The sequence below is a fragment of the Coturnix japonica genome, chromosome 3 (assembly GCF_054131305.1).
Source record: "Coturnix japonica strain WE chromosome 3, WE-NBRP24, whole genome shotgun sequence".
Classification (NCBI taxonomy): domain Eukaryota; kingdom Metazoa; phylum Chordata; class Aves; order Galliformes; family Phasianidae; genus Coturnix; species Coturnix japonica.
Genome location: NC_140665.1, coordinates 86,450,619 through 86,463,727, shown reverse-complemented (window position 1 = coordinate 86,463,727; position 13,109 = coordinate 86,450,619). Strand labels below are relative to the sequence as shown.

General features: G+C 39.8%; 1 protein-coding gene across 25 annotated transcripts in view; it reads left to right on the top strand.

The window, feature by feature from the left end:
* The window catches only part of DLGAP2 (DLG associated protein 2), a 440,056-nt gene that overhangs the window by 108,202 nt on the left and 318,745 nt on the right, over window positions 1-13,109 (top strand). For 5 of the 25 annotated variants that reach the window (XM_032443247.2, XM_085542110.1, XM_032443248.2 and 2 more), the window contains exon 1: window positions 4,746-4,834. The exons of 11 other annotated variants lie outside the window; for them this stretch is intronic. In XM_032443247.2, the coding sequence (XP_032299138.2) occupies window positions 4,832-4,834 (3 nt within the window). In that variant the 5' untranslated portion in view covers window positions 4,746-4,831. Of the gene's footprint in view, window positions 1-4,656; window positions 4,835-13,109 lie in introns of those variants that run through there. 9 more of the 25 variants (XM_085542123.1, XM_015859333.3, XM_085542119.1 and 6 more) reach the window with 6 other exon arrangements.

Below are 13,109 nucleotides of genomic sequence, written 5' to 3'. Positions count from 1 at the left end.
TCTTTGCTAACAGATTTTTGTGAGGTGTCTCTAAAGTAATAGTAGATATGGAAAAAGTGAAAAGAAAAAAAAAAAAAAAAATTCAGTAAAATAAAAAGAACACCAAAAATCTGGAAATTGTTGATATGAGGAAAGAAAAAGAAAGAAAGAATACCAGTGTTGCTCCATATACTTGCTTTGAATTACCTGTCTATCAAGGAAAAAAACAACCAGATTACAAATTTTATTTGATGAACTCAGAAATAACTTTTTACAGTTATTTTTTTACACATGCACATTCTGAAAATGTCTTTTTAATCCACAGTTCCAATTTGGTTTGGACTCAGTCTTTGATGACATGTTTTGAGTTGGAAATATGTATTTTCAGCTCTATACTGGCTGAAAATTATCTTGCTGCTAGTGATCTGTCAAATGGATCCAGTCCCTGAATAATGCCATTGTAATGAGCAGAAATCTATTCAGTTTTATTATATTTTCTCTGAAGGATCGTTTTCTGAGCCCAGTAAGTCCTTGTCCAGCAACCTCATTTAGAAAGGTGGCCCCATTAACACTCATGAGTGTTTGCTCATGTATGAGCAAAGCCTACTGCTGCTGCCAGCACTCTGTCAGATAAAAGATGATTAACCACTGAGAGTCCCAGTCTGAAAAGTGCAGTCTTAACATCCATTTCCCTTTCATTATTATTTTAAGCAGGCACATTCTGTAATGATCCTCTATAGGGAATAAAAATGCCTTCCCAAATCCCATTAACTCTGCTCAGAGCTCCTGGATTGCTGATACACATGCACAGCCCATGGGTTTGCACTGGGTCATCACCCTATAGTCTGTAACCAGTTCTTAACCCGCATGATTTCCCGTTTAGCTCCTAGAAGCCAAAACACATTATGGCTAACACTCTCTGAAGAAATGGAAGAGGAATTAAAAAAACGATGGAACAACAAGAAATAGTGACATGTAACCTTTATTTTTAGTGTTTATTGGCTATATTGTTTGGGATAGTCTAGAAGAAGAGGTTCAGGGAATACATACAATTACCTAAAAAGAGGTTGTGATGAGGTGGGGATGAGCCTCTTCTCCCACATAACTAGCAGTAGGACTAGAGAAAATGGCCTCAAGTTGTGCCAGGGAGGTTTGTTTTGGATATTAGGGAAAGAGTTCTTCTCTGAATGAGTGTTAAGGTGCTGGAATGGGCTGCTTGGGGTGGTGGTGGAGTCACCATCCCTGCAGGTGTTTAAGAAATATTAAGATGTTGTTCTAAGCAACATGGTTCAGTGATGTAATATTGGTGGTAGATGGATGGCTGAACTAGATGGAGGTCTTTTCCAACCTTGGTGATTCTGTGATTCTATTATTCTATTTTATTGTTCATAGAATCATAGAATTGTTTGAGTTGGAAGGGATCTTTAAGGGTTATCCAGCCTAACACTCCTACAGTAAACAGGGACATCTGCATCTAGATCAAATTGCTCAGCGCCCCATTCAGCCTGATCTTGAATGCCTCCAGAAATGGAGGATACACGACCTATAGAGGTAACCTGTTCCAGTGCTTTTCCAATTATAAAAAACCTCTTCCTTATACCTAATCTAAATCTCCCATTGTTTAGTTTGAAACCATTTATCCTTCTTCTATCACAACAGATATTGCTAAAGAGTCTGTCCTCTTCCTTCTTGTCCCTTCTATGCTGTTGGTGTAACCTAAATTCAGAGAATACATAGTGCACTGGATACTCTGTAGTTATATTGCAGTCATCACTAAAAGTCAGTCCTAGAAGGTTATAAGATTAAGATTATCTGTGTCACTGAATCAGTGAAGGCTCTGCTGGGTCCTGGTTTGTCTGATGTTTAAGTCATTGGAATGCTCAGAGATGAAATGGTGGGGAAAAGGATAAAATCACAGAACCACAGAATGACCTGGGTTGAAAGGGACCACAAGGTTCATTAATCTCCAACCCATTCACCACAGGCAGGGCTACCAACATCCACATTTAATCCTAGACTGGGCTGCCCAGGGCCCCACCCAATGTGGCCTTGAACACCTCTAGGAATGGGGCATCCACAATTTCTCTGGGCAGCCTGTTCCAACGCCTCACCACTGTCACAGTAAAGAACTTCTCCTGGAAATCCAGCTTCCCTCCTTCAACTTAAAACCATTTCCCCTCGTCCTGCTGTTGTCTTCCCTTTCAATTAGTTGACTCCCCTCTTGTTTATAGGCTCCCTTTAGGTACTGAAAGATTGCAATTAGGTCACTCCGCAGCCTTCTTGATTCCAGGCTGAAAAAGCCCAGCTCCCTCAGCCTGTCTTCACGGGAGAGGTGTTCCAGCCCTCTTTGAGGTCCTTTGGACCTTCTCCAACAGCTCTCTGTCTTTCTTGTACTGAGGTCTCCAGACCTGAACACCTGAATTTAATAGGTTGAGAGATTTTTCAGAATTTCTATTCTAAAGGACAACTACAGTGTACTCCACCTGAGCACATACTGGACTTCTGTTGCCCTGTATATAGAAATCAACCAAAGTCACCCAGGAGGCAAGAACCATGTCTCTCACATGGCATCTGGCTTGGGTCAAGAGGATATAGAATTTAACTGAGGGTCTTGGTAACAGATGGCCTCTCTGAGCATCCATCTCCACTCTTATGAAATAAGAATAAAATAAGAATACAAAAAATATCTTCACACATATGCTTTAGGGGCTAAATAATTAATGTTTTGAGTAGCTTAATGCAACAACAACAACAACAGCAACGAACAACAACCAAACCAAACAACAAAAACAATCACTTTGTATGATTAAGTACTGTTTTAATTTATTACATTAGGAGCTTGATAATATGATAATATTCTTTGTATGCTCCTGCTGTTTTTAATTTAGAAGAATACTGTTCAGTCTTCCCGTGGGATTATGCTGGTCAGTGCACTCAAAACATATCCACAGCTCTAATCTCTGTCCTTCTAAACGAGACAGGACTCACTGTCAATTGGGAAAGTTCAGTTTCTTTCTGTCTTCTCCTCCTTCACATAACTCCTTATTGAGTTTGATTTACTATGCTGGGATGGCCAAAAATGCTAATTTTTCTACAAAAGTATTAATTGGAGGAGCTTACCTAAAAATGTAGGACCCCAAAGGAAATATTAGTGCTGTTTGACAGCACTGCGCACAGAATCATGGAATAGTTTGGGTTGGAAGGGACTTGAAAGATCATCCTAGGAGCAGACACCTTCTGCTAAACCACGTTGTCCAAAGCCCCATCCAACCTAGCCTTGAGTGCTTCCAGACTTTCTGTTTAAAATTGTTATCCCTTGTTCTTTCACTGTCAGCAATGATAATAGTCTTTCTCCATCTTCTTTATAAGAGCTTTTTATATATTGAAAGGCAATGATTTGACATCACTGTCTATTTTCGTAACACTGTTATTGATTCTTGGGATCTAATGTCCTAAATTACACCTGCTATATTATTTAATATTTGGTATCCTGAAATAGAGATTGGGGGGACTCTACTATGTCTTCTCAACTGGTTCATCGTGGCCAATTTCATCTCTTTTATTCTATATGGGAGATACCAAAGGGATACAGTGCAAGTCAGGTCCAATGCCTAAATTCCTATCTCGTTGCAGAAATAAAAATAGTTACATATGGTTGTGCAAGTTTGTACACCCAAACAGTAATGGCTTTGTTTTCCAAGCTGTCCTTCCCACTGAATATTGCAGATAAAGCACTCTCTATTTAGAAATGCAGTGTTGACTTTGATGGGTATAATGACTGGTAATAATGCCAACAGCAAGTACGGATCGCTGTCCTTTTACATTTCAAGAGAAAACAGAATTCTTCTGTAAACATATCTGTTCTTCAATAAATGTGAGATAGATAGAATTGCAGTCTTCTTTTTATGATAAGCAGGTTCACACTACGCATAGATTTCTGAAATGGCATCCTTCAATTTTAGGCACAAATGTGTATTTGAATAGGAAAAATAGTCAGTGGAGTACAGTTTCTTTATGAGGAAAGAAATAGTGCCTGTTCTATTTTTCTTCTACATGTTGAAGTGAGAAGGGAGAAGAGATTATTTCATGATTCAGTGCAAATATGTGTCTTCTTCCAAATTGATAAGCTTTCACAACGTTATCGATTTGCACATTGAGAACACTGTGCTTACAAATGTTGCAAATATTTGAAGAATTTAACCAGAGGGATATTCCCCCTATGCTTGAAAATATCTGCTGTCTGGTGTAGGTGTGCAGTTGCCCCTGAGCCTTTTAGCCTATTTGTCTATGCTAATGCTGAAACTGAGCTCTACTTTTTTACTTTCCTCCACTTCACACCCTTTCCTTTACTCTTGTCTTTGGGTGCCAGCTCTCAGCCAAGAGACTGAGCTCATGGTGGAGCCTGATTCCTGATTGTGGCTTCTAGATGCTATGGAAACAGAAATAAATATTTTAACTGGCTTTTTTTTTTTTTTTTTTTTTTTTTTTTTTGGTATTTCATGTTATGTAAGGGCACCAGGAACAATGCATGGCACAGGGAATGCAGTAATTGAATGTTCTGTGCAGAGCTTACTCCTTGTTGCTTAGCAATTAAATGTATGCACGTAGCACCAGCGCTGACAAAAAATGCTAATAAAAGGTGACAAGTTATATCTTCAGAAAAAATTACACAATTAAGATAAAAAATCTCTGACAAGATACAGGAGCAGTAGCAAATGGTACATACTGATAGATCTTGTCCCTCCTGAAGGCAAGATCTGCAGGTACTGGCCACTAGAGGGGCTGAGATGATGGGAATAGAAGGTATCCACATTTATAGCATGGGCTACAGACACACAGTTGTGCAAACATCATGGTAAGGCTTTTTGTTGTTGTTGTGGTTGTCCCTTTATTATCTGTACATAATTTTTCTCTGTAAAACGTCTGGAAATATGTTCTGTTTTCTCTGTTCCATTTTTTTTTTCTCCCTAGTGTTCAGATTTGCAGCTTTCTCAGAGCATCTCTTTCTGACTCTCCTAGCACATCCTTGTGTCACAGTATGAGATCTGATTTATATAACAACGTGCAACCTGTCATTTTAATGTAAAAAATAATTGTCTATAAAATCGTTTCTTTGATAGCACCAAACTGCTTCATTTGTTCTCTCAATTCAGAGCAAACATGAAGCAGAGGAACTGCATTGTAGGCTGCATTTACCAAAAAATCCCAGCAGTTAAGGACGCCTTTGTTTCCGGGGTTTGTATGTTTAACCTTTCCCTCCTCTCTCATCTTTAGTCTTCTTCAAAAATCTCTGTTGCTTGGGCTGTGCTCAGGAAGTGCATTGGTGCCTGGACTGGTTAATACTTACTAAAGCACTTGCTTTGCTGTGGGTATACATAGTGCTCAGGTTATTTTAGACCTTTATCCAAACCAGCTTGACACAGTGTTGTGTAGAATTCTTTTTAGTACATATGTGAAGAAATTGTTTACGAGCCAGAAATAATTGCTCTTAAAGAGTTTGTCTGTGTCCGTGATATTTATCAAATATTAGTTAGATGCAGGATTTCAGTAGTTTTACTTCTAGCAATTCTGATTTTTATTTTTTATTTTTTATTTTTATTTTTATTTTTAGAGCTGTCCCTCATTAGCTTTCAGCCCACCAAAGTGCTGATTCTGCCTTTGACAATCTGCCTGCATAGTGAATTGCAGGATCCGGGCCCAATTTTGATGTATTTATATTATAGTCCATTTCATTTCAACTGAATGCAAGTACTAATTTGGCCGTATTTGCTTTCAGTGTTATCTCAGTTTGTGCCAAATCATCAGACAGTCCATTTGGAGTTTGGCGGGCTGTGCTGAAACTCCTGCATTGTTGGTCAGATGCTACTGAAGATACTTTTATTTGTGAAACAAAAGTAACCTACCTCTTGGCTTGGTTCTGCAATCCCAATTTCCTATCTTATGCCTTAGAAAATAAGATAATTCTGGACCTTGAACTTATATAGAACAGGTTGTATTCTGTGTAAATAAAATGAGTTAACATAGTTTTAATTCATGCGCTATACCTTTTAAGAAACAAAAGGAAACACACAGTAAAAATAATGACAACATTAGTTGTCTTCTTTTCTCTGGCTTCTTTATGAGTATATTGGTAGAAGAATAATCGAGATAACTCTGAACATAGAACAGAACTGTTATATGATGCTAGCAGCGAAAAATGATTCACAGAGATTTTTCTATCTAGTTCAGTTTGTATGCACTTCACTCCTTACATTTTTTTCCAAAGAGGAGTCATTGTACTTGTATTATGTAGGTAGGAATCATCCCATACAGATGAAGCCGGACATAGACTCCAAGCCATCAAAGTGAATGAAATCAGAGTGCAAGGTAGAAAGACAATGGAGGAACAGCAGATCATTGTGCTAAAATATTTTGAGTGCATTTGGTTGATGAGATGGTTTACAACTTGTTCAGGACATTGAATCAACCATTCAGAAAAGGAAAGATATGACTCCACTGGGTTGATATAAAACCAAATTTCTCTCATTTCTTCCTTCCCCTTACTCCAGTAAATGTCATCCTGGCAAAATAAGCTCTGAGTGAATCAGTTGGATTTGTGAAATACTCTCTTCTGAAGGCTGCATTTTGAAAACCACTTTCAAATAAATGTATGCAATCCAAAAGAAATATTTCATGTCTTAGAAATACTTTGAAAAGCATTTTTACGTATTTCTTTCTTCCTATATTACCTGCAATAACATGTAAATCTGGTCTGTGCATGTGTGTATATGCATATATGTGTGTATTTATATGATGGAATATGAAAAAAAGAAATACTTCATAGAAGCATCTATTTAAATGTCTGCCTGGAAATGCATGCAGTATGTTCTTTTTAAAGTAGCCTCCTCCTGGTGGTACCTTCAGTAAGATTCTCACCAGCTCCCATGGAGTGTTCTGTAAATACCCTGTGAGAATGACTAGCAGGGAGGATGATCTTGCATAACAGGCAGCTGACTAATTTAGACCAGGAACATTGATCTACAATGACTGAAATAGCCTTAGTCTTGTTCTGTTTTTGACATTTGAAGTTTGGGGATTACACTTTTTACCTCTGTGATTCAGCCTCCGGAAGTCACTGCTCATGTAGTCTACCATTTTCAGGTGGAGAAAGGAAGGGATAAAATGGTCCAAATACCAAAGGAAAGGGAGGATTTTGTGCATCGTGCAGGTTCCTAACATGTAGAGTGGGCTAAATTATGTTTATGTAAATTACCTCTACCCCATACCACTTTTTTCAGGTAAATACCATAGTAGGGCAACTTATCTCTCTGAGCTGGAAAGCTGGATCTCTGTATTTTAGTCACCTCTCACTGCACTTTCTCCTAATTTGTTCTTAATCTAACTGGATTAATTCAGGTTTTAACAAAGAAACAGCCTCCAGAAACTTAGTGAAATAATGCAGGTCTGTGGTCCACCTCTCACCCACATAATCTTCAGGTTTGGACCATCCTTATAAAGATGGAGAGTGTGATGTGTTACTGAGGTGCAGTGGTGTTTCCACCTCTATGGCCACTAGTTACTGAGATACTGATCTCAGTGCAGCACTAATGGAGGCTGCAAAGAATCAGGACTTGCCCAGGGATTGCTCTGGTTGCTTGGCTGAAGCCAAGGGATGAAGCTGAGCTCTCAAGGTGTGCATGTCATTGAGCATTAATGACTGCTGATCAGTAGAGCTGCTTGGAGGTCTTCTCTGGGTTTTCATTTGATTGATGCTCAGCTCTTGCCACAGGTGTTTATACAGATTCAGAGCCACAGAATAATAAGTGCTGTTTACATAAACACCTGAGAGACCTCTAGGTGGCTGCAGTTTCTTTGCCATCACTGAGTTTACTTTTTCTATGACCTTGCACTTTAGTTAGAAGAAACCTTAAAAAACTTTGATGCACTGTTCTACATTTGATACACAAAGAGCCATACATCTTGTATTCCTTGCTACCATAAAAGTGTGACTCATACTGCAACTAATTTTGTTTTGAATAACAGCAAATTGCATCTGAATTCCTGAGGTAGGAAGAAGTCAGGGAAGAAATTATGTTGTAGTTTGCTAGTTTTGTTTTAATCTGAATCCCTTAGGAAGACCAATGCTTTATGGAATGTATGCCCATTTAAAACAAACAAATAAACAAATAACAAACAATAATAACAAACTCCCAAATCCCTAGAGCTTAGTTTACAAGGGTAGATAGTAGTAGGAAAAGGGGGAATGGTTTTAAACTGAGACAGGGGAGGTTTAGGTTGGATATTAGGAGGAATTTCACACGAAGGGTGGTGACGCACTGGAACAGGTTGCCCAAGGAGGCTGTGGATGCCCCATCCCTGGAGGCATTCAAGGCCAGGCTGGATGTGGCTCTGGGCAGCCTGGTCTGATGGTTGGTGGCCCTGCACATAGCAGCGGTTGAAACTAGATGATCAGTGTGGTCCTTTCCAACCCAGGCCATTCTATGAAGCTATGTTTTTTTGCCTCTGACTGTTCATTTAGCTTTGTATTCTTATTATTTAAAAAATGCATACTAATTGAGAAAAATGAAAAGTAACAATAGATTAAAAAAAGAGTAGCCAGTGGTGTAAATAAGCTTTATAGCAAAAGGAACATTCTTCTGTTCTTTTTTTTTCTCCCAAGCATGTCTTGCTTACAGTCCTGAGCTCAGCAGTTTTTTAAATTGGTTTGCATTAACTGCTTGTACCCAACTTGCAGAATATGTCATATGAAAAAGCAAAACTTGTTTGAGTTGAAACTTTCTTCCTCAATAACAAACACAAGAAGGAAGTGATGGGTAAAATTTAGAACACTATTGTGTAATAAATGAGTAATCAGAGGAAATATAATGCATGGACAACAATCTCTGCTTACTGTTGCTCAGATACACAGCTTGCCTAAATCTAAATATATTGATTTATAAAGGGTGCATTTTTGGTGATACATATCCTGTAAGCCTGGAAAACAGTTAAGAAAAAAATATTGATGTAACTGGTTACGTATTTGAATAAGCCCATATAGGAGTACAGTATGCTACAGGGAAGTGAAGCTTTTAAACTTTCATTGTGATACAGGTTTTGGACTGTGGCAGTAAGAAAGGGGAGCTCAGAGCCATCTTCTCAAAGGCTTTTTTGTTCCTGGTAGGTACAGAAGTTCCACTGTGAGAATAGCCCAGCAGACATCCCACCTCATGGCAATGGAGTAGATGACGTCAAACTCGCAATTAGCATTTTTAAAGTATGGGACTTGATGCTGTTAGGATTGTCAGACTCCTTGACAGTCTTAGCATGGTGCTGCAGATACTTGTTAATTCATTGATAGAAAGAAGAGCTTGTTCTTTGTTAGAAAGTCTTTGCAACAGAAAGGACTATAGCCACCCTCTCTTATAATCTCTGCATTTTAAACATTTCTTCATATTAAACACTGATGCTCTGTTTGCTACTGACTGTAGATGCCTTCGTGAAGATATGAGTGGAAAACACACTGGCTGCTATTTGCTAAGGAACACAGGTGGTGAGGAGTTTGTGGGCTGTCTGCCCGTGGGCTCCATTCCCTTCCCCAGGACAAGAGTAGGCTTCAATCTGCGGCACTGTAGAGATGCTGCATAAACTGCTGTAATGGGCTCGGTGTTGGAGACCATTCAGATGAAGAGGTAGGTTTGGGGAAAGGCTGGGGTTTGTTTTGGGCTGCATAGGCTTTCCAGAAGTTGGGTGGCTGAGACATGAGATTGGCCTGAGTGTTCCCGGTAGAAATCATTGCCAGGGGGCAGCTTGGATGCTGTTGGGAGTGTGTGTTGACCGGAGAATGAACAAAAGGCATCAGAGATGCAATTACACCATCGTAACAGCTAAAGGATTTGTTGCCCTCTAGATGGAGCTGTGCACTTGTGTTATAATGGATTGACTCCAAGCTTGAGGATTAAAGAGGAAATCTCTCGTACAGGATTGGGTGAAAGAGCCCTGCTGCAGCAGACCCTCTGCTCAGGCACAGCAGGGGACAGCAGGCTTTCCACTGCCGCTCCTACATGTGTGGGTACGGCAGAGCAGGCTGTAGGGAAGATTTCTGTTTACAGCAAAGACTTATATCCCTGCTCCCATCCCTGGCTATTTTCTCTCAGGCTTCTGGTCCTCTCTCTCCCTGTTCACTTCTTGCAGCTCAGTTTGTTTCCTAGCATCTTCCAGGTCCACAAAAGCTGCCATTTTCCCAGCATCCAATTTGTCTCCTTAAATCTACCTGCCTGCTGTTGTATATGATAATGACTTTGTAATTGGTGTATTTTCTTTATGCTCAATTGCTACGATTGTGGATCAGTGCTATGTTTGCCTATGCTTTAGCTAAAGTGTGGGCATATCTTTGATGTACTTGTAACTTCACTTAGAATGCTTTCTAAAGCTTTGTTCATAGCTTTATGGGAGATTTTGTTGCTAAATTGGGTTGAATTAATGTAAACGACATTTCTTCTTGTCTTAAATTTTGTGCCAATATAGATTAGGTTGTTTATGGAGTGGGATATTCTGTCATTTCTGATCTCTTCTCTTGTTATGTTGCAGCTGAACCCCTGTATTAAGCCACTTAGTGCTGACCAATTAGGTTCCCCTAACAGCTGGATCTGTGTGTTCTCATTGTGCCTTCTGTGTGTATTCCTGAGCAGAAAAAAAATGTGCTAATGTGCCATCCAGGCTCTAACATATTTTAAGTAGCATGATGTGGCATACTTAATAGTCAGAATACAGAGGTCACTTTATTTTTTTGGCGTTATTCCCAGGAAATAAGACAGAAGCACAAGTAAGCGAGCAAGAGTAACAGAAAACAGCTTAAAAGACCAATAAATACCAGCTTTTGGTGTACTCTGCTTCCGCAATTACCCAGCTTTTGTAAACTCCCACTAAACTGCTATTTTTGCTGAAGCATGGAAACAAATGCATTTGTTAAGGCTTCAAGAAGAAGGAAAATCCTTTTCACATTCTCATTTATATTGAAAAATATGAAGTATTGTTCAGTAGTGTTGAAACCAGTTTCTATTACTTGCGTAGATACTGAAGTCATAAAGTCGTTGCCTTCTGACGTGTTTGTCCTTGAAGACTGGAGATTTCAGACAGTGGATTAAACTACTTTAAATGAGCAGCCAAGCACACTGGCTTTCTAGGAAGTATCTTCTTTAATGTATGTCTTAATGTATGCCATACACGGAAGTTGTGAAAGAAAAAGTGACCATGTTGTTTCTTGTGACCCCTCACATGTTTCATAAAGATCTAGATTTTTTGACAGTGAAGGATAATGGGAAAAGTCTTCTTTGTCCATTGGGGAAAGAAAGTAATAGTGTGACAGACAGTGTTCTTAATTCTTAGAGATTGTAAATCTGATTGAAATATATCCTAACTGCTCAAAACTCATCACGAAGGGAGATTTGCTTGTGACTTTTGGAAAGCTCAATTTGTGGCTTTTTGGATGATATTGTCTCAGTATTTGGGGCTGGCAGTGCTAGAAGAGATTATGTGTAATTGAGTGTCGAGAGGTTTACAGTTTCTGTACAAACTGTAGCTCTACTCCAGAGCAATTGCTGCTGATGCTTTCAAGTATTCCGCCTGTGTTTTCCATAGACACTGAGCACTCTGCTCCTCCTGAAAAAGAGGGAAAAGGTTCCTGATGATAGCTTTACAAAGGACCTCTCTGAGGATACAAAGAGTAATATTAAGATCTTTCACCTACAATCATCAGCAGCAAATTCAGATAGAGGGAAAATGAAGGGAAAGGGCTGAGCTGATAATGAGTGCGTTGATTGGCTCTGTGAGATGGGTAACCTGGCTGCTAAAGGCAGCGAGCTGTGAGGAGGTGGTAAGTGAGAGAGGAGAGGAATGGGCTGCTTGGGTGTAGCAGGGTTGTTGGTGGTGGGTTTGCAGAATAACAGGCAAAGCTGTGAGCAGACTCACCCGGCGCACTGCTACGAACCTTAGCAGAGAGCCACCTGCGGTAATAGAAGTAAGAAACAGGTTTTAGTGGCTTAATGGTATATCAAATGACAGTGAATCTGGGAAATGGAAGGTTCAGCCAGTTTGATATTTATGTAAGAGTACCAGTAGGAAGAATCACGCCTATTACTGTAAAATAAAGGAACTCCCGCAAACATTAGTTTTACGTATAGCTATTTCTTACTCCAATGGACAGGGAATCTAATCAGGGAAGACCAACTTTTAATTTTCTTAGAAACAGAAAGATTCACAGTGATGCTAAATGTATTCCTCTGAATTTGGCTGGCTCAGTCCCCAGCTGATGCTCCTCATCTGGCACCCGCTATAGCGTTTGCTGGTTTTCAGTTCTGTGCTGGCCAAGAGCAGAGTGCTGCTCCTCACATGCTGCTGAAGCTGCTGCCTAATGAGGCATTCCCACCGCAAGGCTTCTGCTGCAATAACCATCCCCATGCCCAGATGGGTGATAACATGCCTCAGCTAACGGTCAAAACTTGAAAAGGTAAAAGCAACACAGATAAAAGGCTGATAAACCAAAGAGACACCCCCCCCCCCCCTGTCTGAATAATTTTGGTGCATTTGGTGAATTTTAATGCTTATGAAAATGAAAGATTGTATTGGAGGCAAAGCAAGTGTAGGCAGTAACCATAGTGACTTCTACACATATAAGCTTTGCCAGTGTGTTTCAGTTCCAGTCTGCAGAATTCTAGTGATAGACGTTTGGAGGGTCCTGTTGGGCAGTTACAGTGAAGGGTCAATGCAGGGGGGTCCCTGTCCTTTTCATATAGTCATGTGATTATAGAAACACAGTGCTCTTCTGCTAAGTTTCTCACAGAGGTCAAATCTGAGTTACAAATGCATCAAAGGTTGCCACTGTGAATATAAATATGCCACTGCTGATGCTTTTCCATTGAGGGCTGCTGGGGGTAAATAATCTCATGGTGATACCTGCATTTTTGGCCCACTGTTCTCTGGCCCTCAGCCACAGTTAAAGAAGAGCTGGTGGGCAGTTCGGCAGGACTGTGTATTTCTGAGCTACTGCTGGAGGATTTTAGTTCCTGTTCCTTACCACTGTTACTAAGCAGTCCTGAATCCATTGTCTTCCTGCAAGAAACGTGAAACTTAATTGAAATAATCTACCAAAAGCC